The sequence below is a fragment of the Microchirus variegatus genome (assembly GCF_963457635.1).
Source record: "Microchirus variegatus genome assembly, chromosome: 14".
In the NCBI taxonomy this organism is placed as follows: domain Eukaryota; kingdom Metazoa; phylum Chordata; class Actinopteri; order Pleuronectiformes; family Soleidae; genus Microchirus; species Microchirus variegatus.
Window position 1 is genome coordinate 9,944,532 of NC_139815.1, and position 26,154 is coordinate 9,970,685.

The 26,154-nt window shown below is 39.9% G+C and overlaps 1 protein-coding gene across 1 annotated transcript in view; it reads right to left on the bottom strand.

Moving 5' to 3' along the window:
- Nucleotides 1–26,154, bottom strand: part of myo9aa (myosin IXAa) — a 119,617-nt gene that overhangs the window by 43,955 nt on the left and 49,508 nt on the right. The window contains exons 3-9 of the mRNA XM_083900809.1: nt 11,259–11,353; nt 11,097–11,159; nt 9,453–9,552; nt 7,739–7,792; nt 4,751–4,848; nt 3,336–3,462; nt 2,348–2,437 (exon numbers count right to left, since the gene is read on the bottom strand). Coding sequence (XP_083756935.1) covers nt 2,348–2,437; nt 3,336–3,462; nt 4,751–4,848; nt 7,739–7,792; nt 9,453–9,552; nt 11,097–11,159; nt 11,259–11,353 — 627 coding nt within the window. The remainder of the gene's footprint in view (nt 1–2,347; nt 2,438–3,335; nt 3,463–4,750; nt 4,849–7,738; nt 7,793–9,452; nt 9,553–11,096; nt 11,160–11,258; nt 11,354–26,154) is intronic.

Genomic DNA, 26,154 nt, shown 5'->3' on the forward strand with positions numbered 1-26,154 from the left:
TGGGTTGCGTAAACTTGTCATTCACAAAACTCTTACTGAATGTTGCTGAGGTTAAACATATTATATATAACAAAATTCAAATGGAAAGCAACCATAACACGAGTTAACTGTTTTTAAAAATCTGGGCGAGACAGAGGAAAAATCTGCTATTAAGATTATTTGCCGAAAACCTTCCTTTGTTAGAAACGTTTTAATTCCTGTTTCCGCTGGAAAGAGTTGACCTCGCTGTAGCACACTTGAGGTTTGGTCTTTATTAACAAAACAAACCACAGTGAACGGAGTCAAAATTCCTTCTTCATTTTTTTCTCCCTCTCTCTAAATAATTAACAAAGGATATTTTAAGACAGTGCAGACAAATATGTCTAATATGCTGAACTCCATACATGCCGCAGTCTAATGACTCGTAAGCTTTTCATTATTTCGAGGAAGCTGGACTGAAACACTGAGAGACCAAACAGCCTCATAACTCTGAGCGAACGGAGAGTGAACAGACAATGACAGTTGTGACTGTGACAGAGCAGATATTTATACAGAGACCACCCTCTATGTGACCAAAGCTGTCACCGTTTGTTCATAAAAAATGGCACCAAAATATCTAAAAGGCCATTATGGGGTTTTGACTGGAACACGCATCATCTAACCCTAACCCGTGGAAAGAGTTTGTGGCGAAACTCGGCTGAGGCAATTTGTGAGAATGTTTTCGGTCACATTTTAGAATGGAAACAAGAACAGACATCACAACAAGCTTTTAAGGTCCCATATTATACGCTATTTCTACAAGATAACTTAGTTCCCTGGTGTCCTAATTTGGTCAAGGATGAAGCACCACAGCAGTTCAACCACCCTGCTAAAACAGCCCTGTTTTGGCAGCACAGAACACTCGGTTTAGTAGTATCTCTTTTTTTTTAAAAAGACAAAAAAAAGAAAAATAAAACTTAAGGGACAGAGGCTACTGGGAGCTAACAGCAGTTAGCATTTGGAAAAGTGTTCATTTGCAGGCTCTATCCTCTGAGGCTGGAAGTTTGTGTAGAACTCTGTGCTGCACTGTGAAAAGAACTTTCCGCGGACTTCCGGTTTTCAAACACTGTTACCTTCGCCTGCACTCTCGCGTTTTTTACGGACAAAGCGGAGCTCCGCGAGACAACGATTCCAGGAATTTAGCGCATTGTGACGTCCCAGGGAGCACGGAACTCAATATCGCATGTTTTATCTCCTGTACTTAGACTGAGGAGGACCACAAATACATGAGTGGGTCATCTTTTTTCACACTTTGGTGACATGTCGGGCCTCCAGAGTCCCAAATATAAGGATTAAAATGATTAAAAAGTTGATTTTGCATAATATGGGACCTAAGCTGCTCCCTCTTCTCATTTAGATGGCTCTCACCCACAGACCATGATGAGTGTTTGTTTTCAGAGCAAGGGTTTCAATAAAAACTGAAGAGGGGCTTGAAATGTGCTAGTGTGCACACTGTCCTTTAAACACGACCTGGTCAGACTGAAGAGGCTCGACTACAGCGCAGTTATTGAGTTGGCAAAGTGCCTTTAGCTGCACTAGATTCTATTTTACCAAGAGAAAACAAGATAATTCTTTAGTAGTCCCACTACAGTGGTGTCACAACAAGTATGCTACATCAATGTGAGGAAATAAATGTTAAATAGCAGCATGCATACACATGGATTTGCTGACAAATCAGTATAGCACAGTTTAAGTAAAATTACACTTGAGTGAGTTTGTGCTGCAGTCGCAGAGTCGACAGGCAGCACAGCTGTAAACGTCTAACTGCAGCAGGAAGAAACAATCTGCTTTCTTTCTCCTGCAGGCACTGAGGCAGTGAATCAAATGCTCAAAACTCCATGACCACTGATTTGTACCGGTGTGTTTCTTTCAGTCGGGCTTCACTGCTGTGTCCCAATTTCATATTACATAAATGTTCAAGTAGATTTATCTTTAATGCACTCTGATATTGCAACTTGGAAGAGAACATTTGATATCGGCACAGATGTTTGAACGGCACCTGATGCCAAACTACAAACAAAAGACACACCAATGGCATTGGGCCACAGTGTTAGACGCAGGTTTGAGCTTCAGGATGAATTTACTTGAGGACTCTTAAAGATAATGTGGAACAAGCAACCTTGTGATAAGGTAGACCCCAACATGTATTGTGGGATAAAGGTGAAGAACAATCAATGAATCAGGTGTTTTTAAGTCTATAGTGACTGAATTGCAGCGTGGAAGATGTGGAATATTCATCTCCACAGGTTTATTTGTTTTGTGATAAGAGTCCTGGAAGTTAATGGTTTTAAATTGAGCAGTAAACATCTGTCGTAAGCAGCAGTCTCACCTCAGAAAGTCTGTAAGGAACGATCAGCTTCTCTCCCACAGTCACCGTCTTCCGTGTTGTCAGAGCTTCAAACAGCATCTCTTCTTTGACCTGGAGATGAGTGACAGGAAATGAGTGCAGAGTCAGGACTTGTTCAAAAGACACCTGACATTTTATTTTTTAAACACTATCGTCACCTATGATACCGCCGTCATCATAAAAGCATTGTACATTGTAATAAAGAAGGATGATGTGTTAGGAGTTGACTCCGATTTATCCACTGTCTTTTTGGTGGAAACCTGTGCAGTATGTGATGTAAACACTGGGGCACTCACTAATTACACTAATAACACAGTAACTAACACAAAAGTTTAGATTTTGCCTTTATAATACCACATTAAAAAACAACAACAACACAACATTGCCTTGATGACAAGGCAATTCGTTTTGCACTTTGACTAATTATATCAACAAAACACAGAAACACACAATTGTGATCTGGAGTGGTTCACGTTGGACTGAAAACATACGTCTTTACAGGACAGTATTAAAAAAAGAAACACATTCTGTTGCCACGTGTGTCCTTTTTTTCTACCGTCTAACTGGCTTCAGGGTCAAACTTATTATTTGGCAGTTATGCTTCATGGCTCTCACTGAGCCATGACTCGCTCAATCATTGTTTCAACCTACAGAACAAAATAATTGACACTTCAATCCATTCTATGACTCTTCAGTTCAGACTTTAAGCATAACTGCTTCGAGTGTGGCCCAAACATTTGATTTTTCTTTTTCTTGAAGCCATTTTCATGCAGGAACTCCAGGTTATGTCTGGAGATTTGGTTTCGGACTTTCACCTGAGCTCCCCAATCCCCCAGAGGAAAGTCGTGCAATCTCCTGACAAATCTGTGGCGTTCAGTGCATGTCTGAACGCAGCTTTGGAGAATGTGCAGCAATAAATTTAAAAAAAAAAACATCTTTGTAGTTTTTGCGTTGTGTTGCGTTGCAGTACCTCCAGCAGCTCTGAGACGACTGGCAGCACTTCAGGGTTACAGATGTCAATGGAGTCGTCCCTGTAGGTTTTCCTCTTGTAGCAGATGTTGCCCAGGTGAAGGATGGCCGACAGCAGGGAGAAGATTCTACGAGGCGGGCAGGGTAAAGATTATGAAACAAACATGGAAAATAACTGAGAGCCATCTGTGAATAAAGTTACTCTTAAAGGGGACATATTATACCCTATTTTTCCAAGTTAACCTAGTTCCCTGTGACATGCTTTGCTTAAAATACTGTTCAGAACACTCGATTTAGTAGTATCTTTTTAGGTTCACCCTAAAAAAAAGTAAAACGAAACTTGAGGGACAGGAAATGACATCAGCCACAGAGGCTACTGAGAGCTAACAGCAGTTAGCATTTGGAAAAGTGATCATTTGCAGGCTCTTGCAGGCACATTGCCATCATATATAACATGTATCCACTGGACAGATAAATCCTCTGAGGCTGGAAGTTTGTGTAGAACTCTGTGCTGCACTGTGGAGCCAAGAATAGAACTTTTCGTGGACTTCCGGTTTTCGGATACTGTTGCCCTCGCCAGCACTCTCGCATGTTTTACGGACAAAGCGGAGCTCCGCTAGACAACAATTCCAGGAATTTTTAACACATTGTGACGTAGCAATGAGCACGGAAGTCAACATCGTGTGTTTTATCTCCTGAACTTAGACTGAGGAGGACCACAAAAACATGAGTGAGTCATCTTTTTCACACTTTGCCTACTGATAGGGCCTCCAGAGTCCCAGATATAAGGATTTAAATGATTAACCCTGTAAAGCCCAAACCATTAAATAGTTGACAGAAAATTCAAATTCCTTGAAACTGGAGCCTCTATTGGTCCTTCTGAACAAACAATTTTTTATTTATTTTTTCAAATATCAATTTACATACAGGAGTTTTAATTTGTATCATATTTTATACATATTTTTTTCTTGAACAAAAAATACACAAACAAATCCAACTATTCCAACAAAAACAATGCAGCAATGGAACTGGCAGGGTGGAAGTCTGGACGACATAACATTTAATTTATTTTTACTCATTTTGTGGTTCACAACCTTTTTATTTTGAGTGATGGTAGGCTTGAAAACAGTTGTTCAGACAAAGATGCACTCTGCATTTCTCAGTACACATGAGCAAAGTGAGCTATGCAGTGATTGCATCTCTGTCAGGTTTCCCATAATTTTATACATCTGGTTTTTCAGGGAAAAAATTGTCACACTGCTCATGTGGAGGGCTCAAAAACTCATGTATAACATATGATAGGTTTGGCTTTATAGGGTTAAAAAGTTGATTTTGCATAATACAGATTTGGTACTTGGTACACTCTCACTGGGGCTGCCTCATCACAAACACAATGCAGCTGTATGTGTCACTCACTGTTTGCGTGTGGTGGGAAGAAAGCCCACCATCTCCATGGCCAACTGAAGCCTCTCAAAGTCATGCTTCAGGTCTTCTCCTTCAACAGTGAAGCAGTCCTGTTATAAAGAAAGCAGGAAGCAGGTGATGTCAGTCTCACAGACGCTGCCGTTACAACACAGCGACCTTAAAGCCAACAGAGCTAAGTGATGTTTAGACGGACTTAGTGAAGACGTACACAATGTCCGAGCAAAGTGTCGAGCAAAGATACTTAAAAAGAAAACTTCTACAGTTGAAACAAAAACTGGATGACTCACGATGTAACAGAGAGGCAAAACAACAGCACTCTAACCTCTAGTGAACAACAGCGTGAGCTCATAGAGCGGAAAACCGAGCCGAGTTTTCCCCTTTAAACCAATTCCCTCGCATTAAGCAAGCAAGGGGGGAAAAAAGAGCTGAGACAAGCATCAAAGCAGAGGGAAGGGTTTGTCTGGGTTTAGAAAATGGATGGAAATTCGAACAAACAGAGAGGAAACAGTTTGTTCATAATAAACAGAGACAGTGATGTGAGCAGAAATGTGCCAAAACAGGAGATGTACATCACAAACCCAAAAGGTGTGTTTGGTAAAGCCATAAGAAAGAAGTCCCCTGAAGCCTTATTATGACTTGGAACACGAAACATCAAGACATCAAGAGTTATCCCGAGGCAAAAACCTGATGTTGGACACATGAAACCCACGTTTCAAAAAGCCACACATCACACGACTCCACCAAGGAGGCATTTGTTTGTTTGTTTGTTAGATCGTTTTCGTTCGTTAGAATGTTCTTCTGTCTGTTTTAACTTTGGGAAATCATAATCAGGTCCTCGGTAGATGTGTGCTCTCTCTACATCACAACAGAACAAAACTGAATAATAAAAAGAAACAAGAACATAATAAACATGAGAATGTTTCGAAAAGGAAAATGATGGTTGCAGCTGGGTGACATGGATCTCATTTTGTAGTCTAACGCCACAATTTATCCAGTTAACAATAATAACTGCAATAACAACAATAATAACAAGCGGGGTAATAATATGTTATCAAATGTAATCATATGTTCAACTGCCAAGGCCCAAGTACAGCTGAAAGACACAGCTGAGTAAGATATACAGGTTTTTTTTTTTTTTTTTTTTTTTATACAAAGTAGCTTGCCCTGATTTAGATGTTGCCCTGCTCCAACACACCTGATTCAGATCTCTGATGACCAGGGTTGGGAACAACAACATAACAATATTATATTAGTATAACATAATTCATTAATTAGCTACCAAACGTGCATGAGGAAGGGTAAACCTGCAGATGAACCTGAATCTGTGTATACACTCACAGTCGTTGACTACGGACATTCAGTGTAATGTGAGTTCTGCCGTTTTCTTATGGGCTCGTGACACTATGGCTGCTGTAATTATCACATACCAAGTCCTCAGAAAGACAAATATGAGACGTGCACACTTACAACAACACGCCTTTTTCTCGACTCCCCCGCTCACAGTGAACTCGTGCTGACTCTGGAGTCACTTACAGCAGAGGGGGGAGCATATTGTTGGCTGCAATTCAAATTTCTTTCCAATTAAAACCATATTGAAGTGCATTAAAATTCTGAGGGTTAGAAATTTAAAATCATTATAGTGCATTATAGTAATATATTCAATATACATTAACTATTAATCAGTTAGCCAATAAAGTTTTTTTTTAGTTACTATGCATTTTTAACTGATATACTGGTATCAGCATTCTTTAGATGTTCACATTAAGCAAATGTGATATTAAAGACGCCATATGTAAGAATGTGGCCAACAACAGTTACTACACTCAAATTCAAAATACCAAGGTTTTTTAGTATTTCTTTAGAATATTTTGTCTGTACTGTTGTTGGTGAGTTCAGTATTTTTATATGAACATTATTCCTGAGTCTGTGACATATTAGGAGGATTTTGCTTTAGATTTATTACATAATGCACCTTTAACAAAATTCTTAATATGGCCGAAAAGATGTACATTAACCCTTTAACACCTTAGCCTCAAAATGTCAGACTGGACTTCTTTTGCTTATTTTAACTATAAAAGGGCCAGAAATTGACTTTTTTTGCCCATTTTTCCAGAATATATTTCAATATCTGGCAGCTAGTTCCAAATGAATTGCAACTTTAAGTGTATTAACAATTAAAAAAAAAAAAAAAAGTTTTAGAAAAGAAAAAAAAATGGAAATGCAAACAATACATTCAATAACAAAACAATACATTTAAAGTAACATTTGTTTGAGTTTTTGTCGTTTTTCCAACTCTTGCTGATTCTCTGGTTTCCTTCAACAACGGGGTTAAATTACCGTAATAACCACACGTTGGCTTTGACATGCAACTTCTCAACTTTCAGAAACCACTGGAATTTTTCAGTTAGCACAAACCGTTGTATAATTACGGTTATGCGCGGTAAGTGCGCTTGTGCAAGTACTTATTTGTTGCCCTCATTTATATTATATTACTAATTGGAATTTAGGTTTAATGTTAAACTCTAAATAAACATATGCTTCTATTAGATTTATTAGATAATTATAACAAAAACAGTTAGTATGGCTGTATAGCAGGGTCAGAAACTCCCTAATATTGGCTTCATTGTGGCTCAGACCTCATCCTCAGGCAGCACGGAGGCTTTCACCTTTTAAGACGGGAAAGCACTGATCAAAAAGAGTCACATGAAGGCTGCAGTGGTCAGGTTGTGACGAGACCCAACAACAAACGGCACAAACAGTTGGAAACAACAATTCAAGAACCACAAACCCAACAGGAAAATGTCCAAAGAGCAACAAAATAAGTGAAGGAGGGGCTGCTGTGCAAAGAAAGTGTGGTTTGAGCTCCAGGGTTTGGGCGATTAAAAATCTATATGATGTATACACACACCCACGCCCACACACACACACACAGAGACTGTGCACACCCTAAGACCATGAAGCTGAAGCACAGATACTGACCGGTTCACTCTCATAGTAACTGTCCCAGTGAGGCTGGTGGGTTGTCTTTGTCATCTGGAAATGTTAAGGCAGAGTTTACAGAGGGGAGGGAGGGAGGCGAGGTAAAGGTTAGACAGCAGCATTCCAAAGCCATCACATTATTGTGTACATTTGGACTGAAGTACAGCAAGATTTATGTTAAAACGCAAGCAAAGGCTGCATCTAAGATGTACAATGACAGGCGTCACGTACCCACAGTCAGAGGCGTCAAACATTCACAGAAGCATTGATCACAGAGCGTGTTCGCACATTATAAGGTTAAAAAATTAAAACAGTCAGAATTAAAGCTACACATCTGCAACACACATGTATGTTATGGATTCACAGTTAGGTGTTAGGTTTCATTAACTGGGTGTTAATATTGTTGATGTCATAGTTCTGCCTGGGTTTGTTCTTTGTGGACAGAAACGTTATTTTGATGCTGTGTCCTTCGTCAGAAAATAGGCTCTGTTAGCAAAACTATCAGACCTGTCCGAGGGAGTGTTTGGGTGCACACTCTTAGGAATAAGGGTTCCAAAAGGGTCCTTCTACAAGGGCTGAGGTTCTACTTGGAACTATTTGCTTCTGAAAAGGGTTCTTGGTAACACTAATGGTTCCAGTAAGAACCATGTTGATCCAGAGAACCCTTTAAAACCCCTAAAAGGGTTCTCCTATGAGGACAAGCTGAAGAACCTTTTATGGTTCTACTTAGCATTTATTTCTAAGAGTGTATACAGTAGGAGTAAAAGAAACATTAATTCTATCACACTACTGAATTCACTTCCGGTTTGCAAAGGAAGAAATGTCATCGGGCAACAGAAGATCTGAACACTACTTTACTGCTAAATAAAGACAATATTGTTGGAGGTTAGAAAGTAGTCATTTAAATGTTACAAAACTAGTAGGAAATCAATCTTTACCTTCACATCTTCTTAGTGTTAAACAACGTGTATTATTTAAATGTTCATTTAAGAGAAATGGGCAACTCCAAACGTGCAAAACCACCACATCATTTAAGACTGAGGACTAAGAGTGACAGACTGGAGAGGGAAAAACAGCCTTGAGTGCAATCGTGTTTACGCGACATGCACGGTCAAGGATGAGAAATGAATTCAAAAGAGCTCCGGATGATGCAAGAGTGGAATCAGAAAGAAGCAAGAGAACGAGACGAGAGCATAAAGAGTGTAAGAATGTGCAAATAGATTTACGGTTTCGTGTGTATTTGTATGTGCACGTCAGTGGCATTGAGGAATTGTAGGAATTCCCTGCTCCCTTCTACGCAAGCGTTAAGACTTCGTCGGAGGGCAGCAGGTCACTCGCTGTCAAAGCACAGAATCCACACTCTATATGCATATTTGTTCATTACAGCTTTGTGTGTTTGTCAGCAGTGGTGTGGGTGGATGGGTTTTTAATCAAAAGTGCATACAGTATATGTAGTGACACCCACACAACACAAACAGGCAAACAAGAGAGAAAAAGTGAGAGAATGTGTTGAAAACTGCGGAGAGTGGAACGGGATTCCATGGTTTGGTCATTTTCTTCTTTCCAGTTTGTGGACACTGACACGCAGAGGTAAATGAGTTCGTCTTCCTCACGTCGAAGGACGAGCACATGACACCAACACGGATCATACAAACAGAAACTCACAATCGTTTGGTTGATTAGTTCATCTTATACATTTGTTTGAGGGTCCCACCTGACTGAGGTAATGGTATTCTTCAGGCTTCTTGAGGTGAAATGCTGCCCTCTCTTCTTCACTTGCTCCTGCCAGCAGGTAGTAAAACACATGGTAGTTTCTAAGAGAAAAAAAAAACACAAAAGAAAAATTCTACTTAAATTCACAGTTAGTGGAAGCTTTGTTTTTCCCCTCACCAAAACATTGGCCACTAGGTTAACGCACGTCAACGCATGAGGCGTTTCCATGACTGACCGGAAAAATACGCGCGTGACATCATGTTTACGTGCCGCAACACTGAAGTCCAGGCACCGTTTACCAGTTAGCTCCGTTAGCTGCATAAGCTCCTTTAGCGTAGTTAGCGCGCCTACAGTCGAACTGAAGCGGTCTGTTTATTAAACGAAAAGAGCAGCGCTACAAATAACCAGCGTACCTGTGTACTGCGTATGTGTGCCTCTGTTTATAAAGTTTAGCGTTTAGCAAGACTCATTTTAACAATCCGGAGTCACGCAAACATGCCGTCACACCAGCACTCGTCATAACATTTTATGATAACCCTTTAGATTAGGGAACACATATTCACCATTAACTAGCTGCTAACTAGCATACTAGCCTTTTATTAGTAAATATGAAGCAAGTATTAACACCTAATGTAGGAAAAATGTTCATTCATGTCGTTATAGAGGTAGAATAAGGTTATGTAGAATAAGGTGTTAATATGTGCTTAATGATGACTGGCTAGTAAGCTACTCATATATGCTAGTAAGCACCTAGTTAATGGTGATTATGTGTTACCCATTTTATATTTAATCAAAAGTTACTTGTTTTACAGTCTATATTTACCTGTATTTATTTTCATAGTCTGCTACATTAACACATGTATTTCCCTTCAGGCAATCTGTGAAGGCTGAACTTATTTAAATTCACATGTACTGGTTAATTGTCAGATTTGAAATTCCCTCGAGCCACAATGCTACAGCGGTGACAGCAAAACAAACGAGAAAAAAGGACTAATGACAGCTCAGTTTATTTGTGTGTACAAGTGTGTGTGTGTGCTTGCCCTTTTTCTGTATGACAGCGTACAGGTTAGAGGTCAAATTGTACAGCAGCTGTGTGACCAAGAGCTAACACACACAAACACGGCCACTTTTATGAGAACGGAGTCAGCGATTCATCTCAATAAGAGCGGGTTAACCCAGGGGGCCCCTCTCCTCTGTGAGCCCTCCCCCCCATGGTGAGGTTAACCTTCACCACTCCATCCAGCCAGTCCAACACATTAGTGTCAGCCCCACTTAGAGGTCAATTCACTTTACGACTCGCACTTTGGCGACGTCAAACACCGAAAACAACAGGCTCTTAGACGCATCATTTTTCTCAGTGACGGAAAAATGGTTTAAATAAAGTACAAAATGTCATGTTGTATCGATCGAGAGCAGCCAGAAACGTAGTGTTCTGACATTTTGTCAAGTGCTTAACATCATCAGTGTTGGTTTAAGCCTTGTTCGTTAAAGAATGTTAAAATAAGCACAAGCTGTGCAAAGCTCATATTAGGCTTAGGGCAATTTTTTCAATTTGTCATTTATTTAAAGCAGTCTGTCAAATGGCACCTGCTGCTCCACACAACCATGCCCCTAAGTTTTCTTATTTGCATTTCTGTGTGCTCACCGTTCATTGTGCTCCTGATAGACCAGCCTCGACTTTTCCAGAAGATATTTCTCCACATAAGCTCTGGAAGAAACGACAAAATAAAAGCACTTACTTACAAAATGTGATTTTTTTTTCTTCTTTATTTTCAGCAATTAAAACCATCCTTCTTCTTCTTCTTACCCTCTCACAATACCACTTTCCTGGTAGTTGACCTGAATGAACTTGCCAAAGCGACTGGAGTTGTTATTGTGGGCCGTCTTTGCGTTTCCAAATGCCTGGCGAAGAAGAAGAAGAAAAAGAGAGGAAGATGAGGTACAATGAACACAAATATACACTACCATTTAAAAGTTTGGTGTCACCTATACAATTTTTGTATTTTCCTTTAAAAGTCACACTTTTATTCATCAAAAGAGTTGCAAAATGAATAGAAAAGATAGTCAAGATATAGACAATATTAGAAATAATGATTTTAAGAACCAGAAAAACTGTTTTCAGCTGTGCTAGCATCATTGCAGAAGGGTTTTCTAATCATCCAATAGCCTTCTAACGTGACTAGCAAACACAATGTACCATTAGAACACTGGAAATGGGCCTCTATACACCTATGTACATAGTCCATTAAAAACCAGACGTTTGCAGCGAGAATAGTTGTTTACCACATTAACAATGTATAGAGTGTACTTCTGATTCATTTAATGTTATATTCATTGAAAAAAAGTCCCTTTCCTTCAAAAATAAGTACATTTCTAAGTGACCCCAAAATTATAAAGTGGTGAAAATAAATGAGAAAAAGACTGCACGACAAAACGTCAGTGTCAGGTGTTTGAGGTCAAGTTCAGAGTCTTTGTTAACATTTGGATAGTTTGTTTGTGGATCAAGCACACGAGAGAAGGGCTGCGATGCTGGACGGCTCAGAGCAATCTTTTCCTCTTACATAGTGTCCGAGACAGATTAATAACATGGTTTTAGGATCTATTTAAGTCAGAGTCAGACAAATTGCCAGAGTGATGATGAAGGAGCCAGGATCAGCAGGCCTGATGGAAAAAAAGCTCCTCAGTGAGTAATGGGATCCATGTGGCTGTGTGGAACATGTGTAGTGGTTGTACTTTAATAAGACGGTCCAGTATTTCCCCTTCACAGCTCTGTTTATGTTGTACGGCTGCCTGGAGGGGAAGTCGTTTTTCGCTCCTATATAAACCCTGCAGTTATTTGTAGCTGCGCCACAAGTAAACAAATTCCTCACTGAATGACTTTGAGCGCCTCAAGCCTTGCATCTGTGGAATGGGAAAACTCCTCTCCTTGACCCCACCCGTGACCAACGCCACTTTCTAACATGCAAGCATGCGCCGATACGGCTAACATCAAGCTCATAGGCAACACGCTTCGCCTTTGGCCTCGTCTTGACGCAGGAGTCAGGTGGTAGCCATGTTTAGTCAAGCTTCTGGTTCAGTTCAGTTTAGTCAAGCTTCTGGTAAGTAGAATATTCTGTTTCATTGTTAATTCCAGCTTTCAATTTCTCAGCATGTGCTGACTCAGTCCTTAGAGGTCATTTCCCAAGGGGTCAATCCTGCAATCAGCTGTTCTTCTGCAGGTCTCATCTGCCCCAACAGTTTGGCAACAAACCTGCCTCGTAAGCCAATATCTTTATTACTGTCTTTGTACAAATTAGTGCAGTGCCCGTAGGAAGTATGTGTAGGTTAGCATAATATAATAAACACTGTGCAACCTCGTTAGGCCCAACGCAAATGTTTTAATTCTCGATTAGCATTAGCGTAGCTAGCTGTTTTGTGACTTATTATGTTAGCCCTAGACTAATGCTAATCGCAGCCTCGCTAGCTTACCTTTGGAAACAGGTTCGCCATGTTAGCCGCAAAGTATAAGCATGCTAATGCAAAAATAAACATGTGCTCGCGTATAGGTGAATGGACAGACAGACACACAGACGCAACTTGCTTTATAGGCGGATGTTTTCTGTGTCAGCCATAGTTTTCTTTTCATAATCGATTAATCTGTCAATTATTTTCAATCAATCAACCGAGTAATCGTTTGGTTTGGTCCATAAAATGTCAGAAAACTCTGATCCGTGTTAGTCAAAATCTGGAAATGATGATGTTCTCGAATGTCTTTGAATGTCCACAAATCAAAATGATTCAGTTTTAATTCTTTCTTTGTTATGTGGAGCAAAGAAATTAAGAAAACATTCACATTTAATGAGCTAAAACGATCAGAAATCTTGTTTTAATGACGAAAAAAGATTTAAACCGATAAATCGATTGTTAAAATAATATATAATCGTTTCAGCTCAAGTCTCATCTGATCCATCATTCTTTCTCTTCTATAAATCTCACCAGGTCAACAACCACCATCCTCACCAGTAGAGACTTTGGGGATTTTCCAAATCACTGCTAAGAAACAGACGATCACCCCTTTGAGATCTTACCCATACTGTTCAAGCACCAAAAACTATGAGCACAGTATTCTGATATTAAGATTGCAATTATTATAACATAGGCTTACAGTGAAATAAGGATAAATACTTAACAGGAAACCAAGAGCCACCAGAGCAGTGCGCTGTAAATATCTGGGCAACGATCATCATACCATTAAGATGCTTGTGGGAATCAGGACTGAGGAGAGCCTGGGACAGTTTGGCCTCGACTATTGGCAGACCCTGGCTCGAACAACTGGATCACAGCAATGAACTCGCCCTTCATTTATGACTCACTCAGCTGAACAAATCATTAAAATGGGCAGTTGCTGTGGAAAAATATATTCAGCTCTTCTGTCTGGACAAAGAAAAGAGCCACACAAGGTCAAACTGAGGAACAGTGGTGGTATCATTTCACATCCAGAAATGCTGCTTAAAAAAATGTGATGCCTGATGCATTTCATATACCCAGAGCAGCTGGTTCTCCATCCATCTGTGAACCTGTTAACCCTCCCTGGTTCAGGAACTACAGGTCAGACGAGGACAGAGGAACATCACTCAGCGTCCTGAAGTTGAAAGAGCTTCCCAAAAGGACAGCCAGTAAAAAGGCAAGCACTCAAGCACTAATGACAACAATCAACTCACAGACAAGGCGAAGCACTCGGGTCAGAGAGATCAGACCTTTCTGTGTTTGTCTGTGGATTGGTCTTGGCACTGATGGGCCAGCAGGAAGCAGGATGTGGAACAACTAAAATGCTGAAAGCTGATGTATGCTTAAGCAATGTTTATTTGGTCACCTGGTATGTGAACTAAATATGCATATTTAAAGGGGACATATTATGCAAAACCAACTTTTTAATCATTATAATACTTATATTTGGGACTCTGGAGGCCCTATGAGTAGGCAAAGTAAAAAACGCAATGTTGACTTCCGTACTGTATCTAACGTCAGAGTTGGAATTGTACACTCTTAGAAATAAGGGTTCCAAAGGGGTTCTTCTACAAGATCTGAGGTTCTACCTGGAACCATTTGCTTCTGAAAAACCCTTTCCCAAAGGGTTCTTGGTAACACTAATGGTTCCAGTAAGAACCATTCTGATCCAGAGAACCCTTTAAAACCCCTTTCCTGAATAAAGGGTTTTAAAAGGGTTCTTGGTGGAACCCTCCAAAAGGGTTCCAGGTGGAACTTTTATAAAAAGGTTCTACCTGGAGCCAAAAAGGGTTCTCCTATGAGGACAAGCCGAAGAACCTTATATGGTTCTACTTAGCACTTTTATTTCTAAGAGAGAAGCGGAAGTCCACAAAGTGTTCTACTCTTGGCTGCACAGTGCAGCACAGAGTTCTACATAAACTTCCAGCCTCAGAGGATTTATGTGTCCAGTGATACATTTTATATATGACGGTAGTGTGCCGGCTAGAGTGGGCAAATGATGGCTTTTCCAAATGCTAACTGCTGTTAGTTGTGAGAGCCTCAGTGACGCTAATGTAGTTTCCTGTGTCTCATTTGCATTTAAAGAGACAGGCACTCAAAAGTGAGGATTCTGAACAGGGCTGCTTTGGCAGGTGATTGAACTGCTGTGGTGCTTCATCCTTAAGGTATTTTGTAGTATAATATGAGTCCTTTAAATAATTTTTACAGTCCACAGTTTGTATTCTTTCTAAACATGGCAAGCTCTAGCTCAATGGAAATACAAAGCACACCTCATTTCAAGAGACATTTCTGTAATAGATCTCTGGAGGGTTGGAATTACATCGCAACATAAACTCCAATCAATGGAATCAATCATATAAAGGCATGGAAAATCAATTTAAATTGTGTCACTTGAGAACGTGACAGCTGTCATTAGGTAAGAAAAATAGTCAACTGGTGTCAGGACTCATTTCCTGCATTTTACATAAAAATTGCCAGGACAGTCATGCTGGTCTTACCTCATCACAAACTGCTCAATCTTCAGTTGCATGCAATCAAACCAAAACATCAAACAAGGAGCAGATCGGTAACAGATGGACATGTTTTTTTCACCCGCAGTAACCACAAGGCAGAGCAGTAACAAGCAAAGTTGTGATTTCAGTAAGAATGACTTTACAGCAAACGCTAATTTGTTCTCGTTCCTTCTCCCGTGGCAGTTGTCACCAGTTACTCTGGCAGATCTGAGGCCCAAAGAAAACCTCAAAAAGAGAGGGCAGGTTGTGATGGAGTGGGAAGACACTAATTCACTAAATCACATAATTTCATAGCACACTAACATGTCAAACATCAAACACGCAAGTCTGGAAAAGTACTTAAGGACGATCACAAAGAGTCAAAGAGACACCAGAGTTGTTTGCACAGACGTGATTCACACCACTTCAGTTACTTCAGTAGGTCAACATTGTTATTCCTGGCTACAAACCACAGACAGAGCCAAAGGCAGACTGACGACAGAGTTGAGTCGGTGCCAATGTGTTCTGGGTGTACTGTGTCCCAACTACGGGGCTCCATCAAAGACGCTGGACACAGATGAAGGTTGAGAGGAAGCTACGAGGCTCATGTTTTCATCTGTGAACTTATCAAAGTGTCATCGTTGAGAGCAACAGTTTCATCGCGCAGCAAAGCGATACCTTCATCAACAGCAGTGACCAATCCTGAAGAATCAATATTTTCCTTAATACCAATTTCTCTCTAATGCATTAGTTTTATTATTAGTCATAGATAGCGTCTATATACATTACCAGTCAAAAGTTTGGACACAAAGGGTGGCTACTTTGCGGAGTTATTTTACTTTTTGTTTTGTTTACTACATAATTCCATATGTGTTCATTCATAGTTTTGATGCCTTCATTGAGAATCTACAACGTAAATAGTCATGAAAATAAAGAAAAAAACATTCAAATGAGTAGGTGTTACCAACCATTTGACTGGTAGTGTATATACAAGGTAGAAGAAGGAAAACCACATAATTAAAAACCAGTAGCACAAAATCTACTACTGTTAAAGGTTTTGACAAATTAGATCTTAAAAGGTGATTATATCTAAGAAATGTGTTGTAATAAGACATAAAAGGACCATGTTGAAACATCTTAGTTGAAAATATTGGCTTCACCGATAACAATAGTGTAACCAGTATGTTTAGAAAATAAATGTCCATTTCCTTCTACCACAAACTGTTTATTCTGCTTTGGTGTTTTGGTCCGTTTTCGCCACCAACCCACACACCCACGTTATTTTTGAACACTTCAACACGTGGGACGCAAGCAGAGAGCAGCTAAGTGCTTCAGGCCAGAAATACTGAATTGTACTGAACCATAACATTCTCAGTACCCCTTTCAAAAATGTCTTGAGCAGAGAAGAAAAAGTGGAAATATTATACCCTATTTCTTCAAGTTAACCTAGTTCCCTGGTGTCTGTGACATGCTTTGGTCAAAATACCATAAGGATGAAGCACCACAGCAGTTCAATCACCCTGCCAAAACAGCCCTGTTCAGAACGCTCTGTTTAGTAGTATCTCTTTAAGTCCACCTTAAAAAAGAGTAAACGAAAACGAAACTTAAGGGACAGGAAATTACATCAGCCACAGAGGCTACTGGGAGCTAACAGCAGTTAGCATTTGGAAAAGTGATCATTTGCAGGCTCTAACAAGCACATTGCCGTCATATATAACATGTATCCACTGGACAGATAAATCCTCTGAGGCTGGAAGTTTGTGTGGAACTCTGTGCTGCACTGTGGGGCCAAGAATAGAAGTTTTCGCAGATTTCGGTGCCTTCCGGTTTTCAGATACCGTTGCCCTCACCAGTACTCTTGTGTGATTTACAGACGTCCCAAGGAGCGCGGAAGTCAACATTGCGTGTTTTATCTCCTGTACTTAGACTGAGGAGGACCACAAAAACATGAGTAAGTCATCTTTTTTAACACTTTGTCGACTGATGGGACCTCCAGAGTCCCAAATATAAGGATTTAAATGATTAAAAAGTTGATATTGCATAATATGGGACCTTTAAGTGAAGGTAAAGTAGGATAAGTAAGGTATAGAAAGTACCTTTAATTTCACAAAATGCTTTTTATTAGCAGGACAGGACGTACAGCTAAATAAATCACAATGACTTCTGCCTGGCAGTTCGTCATGTGTTTTCTTCTAAGAAAGAAAGACTATTTGTGTCAGATGCTTCTGTTAGTGGTGGTGAGTTTATTAGATCTTTGTTTGTCACTGTGTGCTTCGACTCATGTAGCGCAGAGCAGGCACACATTTAAGCATGTGACAGTGACTTCATTAAACCAGAGAGTAGAGGAGACCAGAGGAGAGTTTCAGATGAATGTGGGGGTCACGCTACAGTCTCACGCTACAGTCTCACAGAGAGCGGAGACAAAAGACTGTTTGATTTAACTCTCGAGGGGATAATCATTTAGAAAGTCATCAGGGTTACAAATGAATTTCCATGCTGGGTTGTGTTTAGAGATCATGTGACAGCACAGTCCCAAACTGCACAGAGAAATGCTTTGTCTCAACTTCAAAGTTCCTTGAGTGAAATGGCAGTGAGATAAAAAACAGCATTCTTCAGACCCACTGAGCAGAAATTGATTTAAGAAAGTGTCACCAAATTTTTAACATTCCCACTCTGACAGTGGCCATAGGAAGAAAATTACTACGACAAATTGCTCCATGTGATACCGCAGCTTCAAAGAGGCACTGCTAATTTAAACCTCTTTGGATTCATATCCTTTTCTGAGCCTTTCGACCAGACCGACTCACCCACCAGAGAATGCAGGCAGGATGTCAACAATAAAGCCAGAGAAAGGGCAAGTGACCAAGCCCAACGTGCATCATGGTTATGTCACTGGGCATGTGGGCAGATGTCGCTCTCCGGAGGCTACTTCATAAACATGGTCTTTGTCTTCTCACACCTAGAGTCATGGCTGACAGGGTGGACTGTGGTCAGTGTGGTGGTTTAATCACGGGGGGGGGGGGGGGTCGACAGTCATGGTTCCCAGCAAAGTGAAAGCATGGTGGGATGTGGGTTCAGGCAGAGGTTGCTTTTTTCCCCTCACATTGCTCTAAAATATGTTTGAGGTAGGATGTGTACAGGTATGTTAAAACAGTGTACAGAAGAAACATAATTGAGCTTGTCTTACATGTACTATATACCAGCACTATACTGCTTTCTTTCTGTATATCGAAGTTTCACTGTAGATGCCACTGTGTCAGAGTAAATGCACATGGAACACAGCATAAATGAAGGATTTTTTTCTCTCGCCTAAAATAATACTGCATTTTAAAGTAAATATCAACTTTAATATATGCAATAGGAGCGCAATAAAAAGCAAGGAAGTCATGCAACAACATGTGGACACGAGCTGTGCAAAGTCTGATGCTGCTGAAGTGAAGCAGAGTAAAATGACAGAGGTTTTAGTAAAGAGACGTCTAGGCGTTCTCTCGCTTGGCACAGTTTGGCTCCATCTGTGCCATTTGAGATTTCTTAGGTGCCAAATTATTAAAACCCATTTAATTTCATTTAAATGTCACTATTGGTCTAAAAAGAACTTGTTTTGAAAAAAAAAAAAATCTATTTATACTATTCTGTTATCTTCAGCATTTTGAAAGGAATGACGTGATTGAAAGTTGGTTTTCTATTTGCAACCATTCAAAAATGTAAACTTGTACCTTACTTGTGCGTAAAAGGCTTGTACATAATATTTTCTTGCAGCCCCCATTTGGGAGTTCTTGCAGCTTGTTCTGGGCAGACCTTTTTTCTTGAGTGGTGTCTGACAACTTATGTGATTGGCCAGAAATGTGAAGTGGGCGCGGTTAAAGCGGAAATGTTGTCATTCCCAGTGAGCACTTCCCAGGAGTTCTGCACTTGAGTTTCTCGTGAAGTTTGAAATGTCTCGGCCAGTAATAACTTTGCTCTTGTTCTTGCCACCTCAAGAAAAACAACACATTTCTATGTTCTTGAGTATGTACAGGCCTTTCTGCTCAAACATGCCTTAATAAACCTTTTTCATGGTGGTCTTTTTCAACATGAAATAGTAAGGACAAAGTTGTTGATACCAATGACATTAGTTAGAGTTCCCTGATTAGAGGAGGCAACACTTTTGAAATGTTTTAGTTGTTTAACAATGCACACAGATCTTGTATTTTGTTTGGGAAATATATTTATATTACATTTTTGTCAGCAATTTTAATGGTGGCCAAAGACAGGAATGCACATTTTCTCATTACCACAGACACAAACTTACGGAGCCCCCGAAGTGACATGAGAATTTTTTTTTAAATGACGGAAAATAATGACGAGAAAAAAAGCTGATGAAAAAAAAACTTGAAATCTCGAGTTTCCAAAAAATGATGAGAACATTTTTTTTTTTTGACAACTGAAACTTGAGATTTTAAAAAAGTGACGGAAAAAAAAAACTGATGAAAAAAACTTGAAATCTCAAGTTTCAAAGTCGCGAAAGAAAATCGTAATCTTTTTTTGAAAACTGAAAACATGAGATTTAAAAAACTACAACAATTTTTTTTTAATTATTTTTTGTTTTTTTTCATTATTTTTTGGGAAACTCCATATTTTCAAGGTTTTTTTTCGTCTCTTTTTTTTTGTCACTTCGGGGGCTCCATACAGACTCTGTTTGTCTGGCAAACATTTGATGCAAAGAATACTGCTTTTTCTATGTTTTTCCAGATCAATTACAGTAACACCGTTTACAGCTTCATGGCTGCTAAACGTCTGGCTGTTATTACCATTTGTTGCTATTCTTATAATCATGACACTTTGTATTCACAGATACAAGCTGAAAAATGATAGCAAATTAATCAAGGAGTTAATCTACAGAAAAAATATAAAAATATTGTTATATGATACATTTTTATGAAAAAGTAAATGAATTTCAAACGTTCCAAAATTCCACAGCTACAATATGAAGAGCACAAGAGTTGTTTGTCTTCGGCGATCGTAAAACTGATTATCTTGAGGTTTGCAGCTTATTGTTTAGATAAACAAAGCAATGAAGCAACACCAGCTTGAGCTAAATAAGTAGTTTATTCAGTCCTTCCTGATATTTTTAGACGTTTCGAGACAGTGAGGCACTGTCTGTGGACTGTGGTGTGACGCAAATGCTGATCTCAATTAAAAATAAATAAATTCGAATCAGCACCAAAACACTGTGGATTAACAAAAGTGCCCGTTTGCAGTTAAGATTCAAATCATGTGAATTTTTTTCAAAGCACATCCAGTAACAGGAGCCACTGCCCTACATGGAAACATGTGAGATTTACCCAGCATTTGATTGTAAGCCTGAATTAGGCCTAAAAGCTTTTTTGAAACTCTGCACTAAACCCTGCAGCCTCTCGTGATTCTCAGTATGTTCATCATCGCTCTGCCATGAAACACCCCTGAGAGCAGATATGATGGTCTACTGATATTAACAACAAAGACATTAAACTTGACAAGTTGTACAAGTCTAGCAAGAAGGCAAATCTGGCAAATCCAAGAAACATCTTGGCTTTTTGTTTGGCGTCTTTCACAGCTGCTGTGCCCGAGAGCATTTCAGCTTTAACTCGAGTTGACACAGCAGTCACATCCATTTAGTCTTCATAATTCTGTGTACGCATAATAACATTAGATCATGAAGTTATTTACACCAGGTTCTGCGTATTCTCAAACGAGGACTTGGAGGAGAAAACGTGTTAAAACTTTTGGAGTTAAACAGCAGCATCACGGCGCGGCATCATGTCATGGCAGCACACGAGTTGAGGAATTTACAATGGCTGTAAACTCCTCAACTCTTGTGATGAGATGGATAAGCACACCTAGACGCAGGCATTTTCCTGCCACCAAGCCCACACAGCCACTCAAACCGTGAGTCCACGACGCCACACTCCATGTTGTTTCTTTCAGGCTCAGCTCGACCGGACCTCAAGAATCACCTCTTCTACTGGATTTTAAATTGATGTTTTCTCTTCCCTTTTTTTTTTGTTTTTCCTCTTCAACAAAACATCATAATGAATCATCGTACACGGGCCATCTGCTGCACTGATCTCTTCAGATTGAAATCAGCCTTTCGGGAAAACGATACCACAGAAACTGCTGAAAGAATCTCAAGCCTTTTAGTCGATTATAAATAGGATTTTGTTTAATCACCATACTGTAACATTAAAACAGAGTCAGGCCACAAAGAAATCATTATAAAAGGCACAGAACATAGAGTTGACAAGCAGCGATGGAGTAAGTGTGTGAGAGAAGCTGACTCAGAAGATCAAGCAGAACAATGGAAAAAAAAATAATTAGGAAAAAATACCCTTTTAATCAGTCCAATGGATTGATTAAGGTATTTGGTTTAGCCACAGTCTTCCTGCGTGAGTAAGAATGAGGTGAACATTAGTCACAGGGATGGTTGATGAGAGCCAGGCATAATCACAGATCTAAAGGACTTCTAAAGGCCACAATCCTGAAAATTAGAGTCGCTGTGTACCTGCACATTCAAAACATGTGTACATTTTTCTGACACAGGTTATCTTAGAACTGTCAGGCTGTGAAAGTGAAGATTTCCAGGAACACAAGTCTCATTTCACTCACTCACTCACCCATGAAACGCAGGTTACATGCTAGACAGGTTGCCAGTCAGTCCATCACAGGGCAAACATTCAGAGACAAACAGCAATTCACTCTCACACACTCACACTTACAGTCAATTAAGAAGGTCCAATTAACCTAATCCACAAGTTTTGAGACAGTGGGACAGGAAAACATGCAAACTCCACACTAAAAGGCTCATCAATGGACTTGCATGATTTTGTGACCTCTGTGAAACGCGGTGATCCTTCATCATAACAAAAAACCTTATGAAATATAACATAGTTCTTGATTTGTCAAAAAAAAAACTACTTAAAGCAAACATATTATGCTAAATCAACTTTTTAATGGGTAATAGTATCTGGATGAGCGGAAGTCGGCAAAGTGTTCTATTCTAGGCTCCACAGTGCAGCACAGAGTTCTACACAAACTTCCAGCCTCAGAGGATTTACTTGTCCAGTGGATACATTTTATATATGACGGCAATGTGCCGGCCAGAGTTGGCAAATTATAGCTTTTCCAAATGCTAACTACTGTTAGCTGCTGGAGCCTCAGTGACGCTGACGTAGTTTCCTGTGTCTCATTTGCATTTAAAGAGACAGGCACTCAAAAGCGAGCGTTCTGAACAGGTCTGTTTTGGCAGAGTGATTGAACTGTTGTGGTGCTTCATCCTTAAGGTATTTTGACCAAAGCATGTCACAGACATGTTCATTAGGACACCAGGGGACTAGGTCCAATTGGAGAAATAGGATATAATATGTCCACTTTAACATAAATAAAAAATGGAAAAGCTGCTACATCACATTTAGCACAGAACGTTGCCCAGTTATTTTTTTATATGCAATAAAAATGAAGACTTCTGGCTCCCTCTGGACATCTTATTATAAATATTATAAAGATGATAAAACAACTAAATGAAAGGAAACCTTTTATTAGTCGCAGAGATTCTCAAAAATATGATTTCAAAAGTCAATTGTATAAAGGTTAAGCCCCGTAAGTTACACTAGAGATTCAGACTGATATGATTCATATTTGTGACTGATTCATACGGTTATTGCTTTGCACCTTTCATTTTGTCATTGCCGTCTGACTCAGGGCGTCAGTACAATTACAGTGTCAAAATGAAACAGAAAATTACAACAGCAAAACAATGTGCATTAACTACCTTTACCATCACAAATGCATAAGGAAAGGTTCTTGATGTAGGTAAAAACATAGGAAAAGTGATCACCATTACAGAAACGAGAGATCAATATTCACATATCTATGTCGCTGCTTTCTCTAGTCTCTATTTTCATCCAAGCACATGTATATATATATATATATATATATATATATATATATATATATAGGGCGTGTGCAAATCCACTTGTACCGAGTTGAAAAGCGTTTGTACATAGTTTCCTAATTAATCACTAGGGTGTTCTGGGCGTGACGTGCAATAAACATATCAGAGCGCTGTCTTCCATTCTCTTAAAAATCCAGTGAGGCTGAACCTTGACAGACTAGCTATTATAAGAGTGGATTTGCCAGGTAGTCAAGAAGCTTCTGTGTCGAGGAACTATGTCTGAGTCTGTTGGCAGGACTAAGACAATAATTAACCAATATTATTCATCGTTACGTGTGTGTGTGTGCGTGCACGTGTGTGTGTGTGTGCGTGCACGTGTGTGTGTGTATAGTGCATGTGTCGAGTACTTGACTTCATAACTCATGTGCTGCAGCTCTATAAACACAGAACCAAAATTAGAGATGTTGACATGGGCTCAGCTGTACATGTGACCACAAGCGAGGAAGTGGCATTTCAACACAAACACACTCACACACAGTCACTCCCAGGCTCAGGGCCTCAGAATCCTCACCAAGATTTTTGCCTCGTTTTTAACATTCGACAGCTGGAATGCGTAGATGACATCATCAGTATCCATATGCATCGGCTTTCTTTAGCTTATCTGCAGGTCACAGTGGCAAAAAGTGTCTCGCTTGAGTTAACCAAGGTGTCACATGGCCAAAAGGAATATAGTGGCCTTGACCTGCCATGTCCATCATCCTCAAAAGATAGTGTCATCATCATGAAAAGACAAAACAAATAAGTGTGACCTAGTAACACTGTATGTGTCATTGTAAAATATTAATATTACACCAATGTGTTATACTGTGGTGTTCTACTGAAACGACGAGGTGTCCATTCACCAATATGCCAGCGCATATTTACTTTGCATTAGCATGCTACTACCTTGCGGCTAACTTGGCAAACCTGTTTCCAAAGGTAAGCTAGCGAGGCTACGATTAGCATTAGCGTAGGGCTAACATAATTCAAACACTGCAACCTCATTAGGCACAACGCAAACAACAGCTAGCTACGCTAATGCTAATTGAACATAATTCAAACACTGTGCAAACTTCCAGCCTCAGAGGATTTACATGTCCAGTGGATACATTTTATATATGACGGCAATGTGCCAGCTAGTTGGAAAATGGTAGCTTTTTCAAACGCTAACTGCCGTAAGCTGCCTGATATCATACCATTCTTCTTCAGTGTAAGTCGATGACTGAACACAAAGTCCTTTGCACTGTGTTGTGACTATTTGTAGCAGGAGCCCCTTCCTTTTTTACAGAGTAACACACAGCTGCCTTACAGGATTTATTTCAAACATTGTCAAGATGCCTTTGACGCAATGTCATTACTCACACTGGCACACACAGTATCTGCTCTGTTCTTCAGTCGTTCACCTCATTATTCCTGCTTCTTCACGTCATGTGACAATTTGAAAGAAAACAAAACTTTCAACTCATGACCCCAGCGTTACGTAAGTGGGCGCTCGGTTTCTAAAGTGTGAGAAAGCCGTTTGTAATGTGGTCAAAAGACATGAGAACCAAAGACGTCGACTTCCTCAAAACTGAAGTGGCACAGAGAGTTTGCAGAAACAAGCAGCAAAACGCTTCCAACCAACTTCACCGGGATATTCTGGGATGAACAATAGTGCAGTGTTTTTCCTCGTTGCAAAGAGAGGCGCAGAGAGGGATGCAAAACCAGAAGACTGAGGAGTGAGTGGGACCTACCATGGAGGGAAAAAAAGAGAAAGGTGTTTCAAAGAAATGTAGATCACAAGAATGTTTCTCTGGTGCCAGCGGTTCAGGGCATTTCCCACTGCATGGAATCTTGTGTTAAATGGAGGTAAAATATATGGTCTTAAAAGAGCCTTAAAGAGCATGTTGGCCGCTGTTCTTTAATGTCACGTACTTTGTTATAAATGGAAAGAGGAAGCTGCATTTGTTCAGAATAGAAGTCAGATAAATCCACAGCATTTAACTTAGTAAAGCAGAAGAACACAAACAAACCCTCAATACTTTGTGAATATTTTAATTAACACATAAAGCGACTGTACATGTGCAGTGTGACACCACAAATCCCATAATAAAATTACCAGAAGCTACACCACTGGAGAATGGACGGGCATTTCAGGCAAGTATGCTCATCAATAGTCACTCAGTATGTTCACATGCCTGTTAAAAGTCAGCTTTTAGTCCAAATAAGACAATAAATCATTTTTCCACTAAGTTAGTCTGACTAAAATCAAGCTAGTCTTAATCGGACTAAGTGGTGCGATTCATAGTCCGATTATTCCTGCATGTATGGGCTTAGTCGGACTAGCGTTGGCAATGGCGTTGTGCGCCTGCACCAAAATGTCCTCCCCAGAAATAGAAGGAGATGACGTATAAACTGCAGTACTGTCTTTAGACAACTCAGCAACCACAAGAGCCAAATGCTCCATCTAATCTGTATGACAATTAACATGTACAGAAGGTACGAAACATACAGAGCCACAGAAAGATCCATCTCCCCGTCCACCTCGCATTCACTGTTTGTTTTTCTGTGACGTAAAGCTCAAGATGAAACTGATTGAATAAGCTCGAGCTTATGGAGAGAAACGATTTTCTCTTCTGCATGTATACTCGGGCTCTGCATAGTTGTCAGATTGCTCGTTTTATTCGGACGACAGCCTTCGCTCGATGAAACCGCGATGATTAGTCATAGTTCCACAGATGCTGCAGCTCAAACACCACTGTTTTAATGTGCTTTGACCTGTCTGAACTGTCACTGAA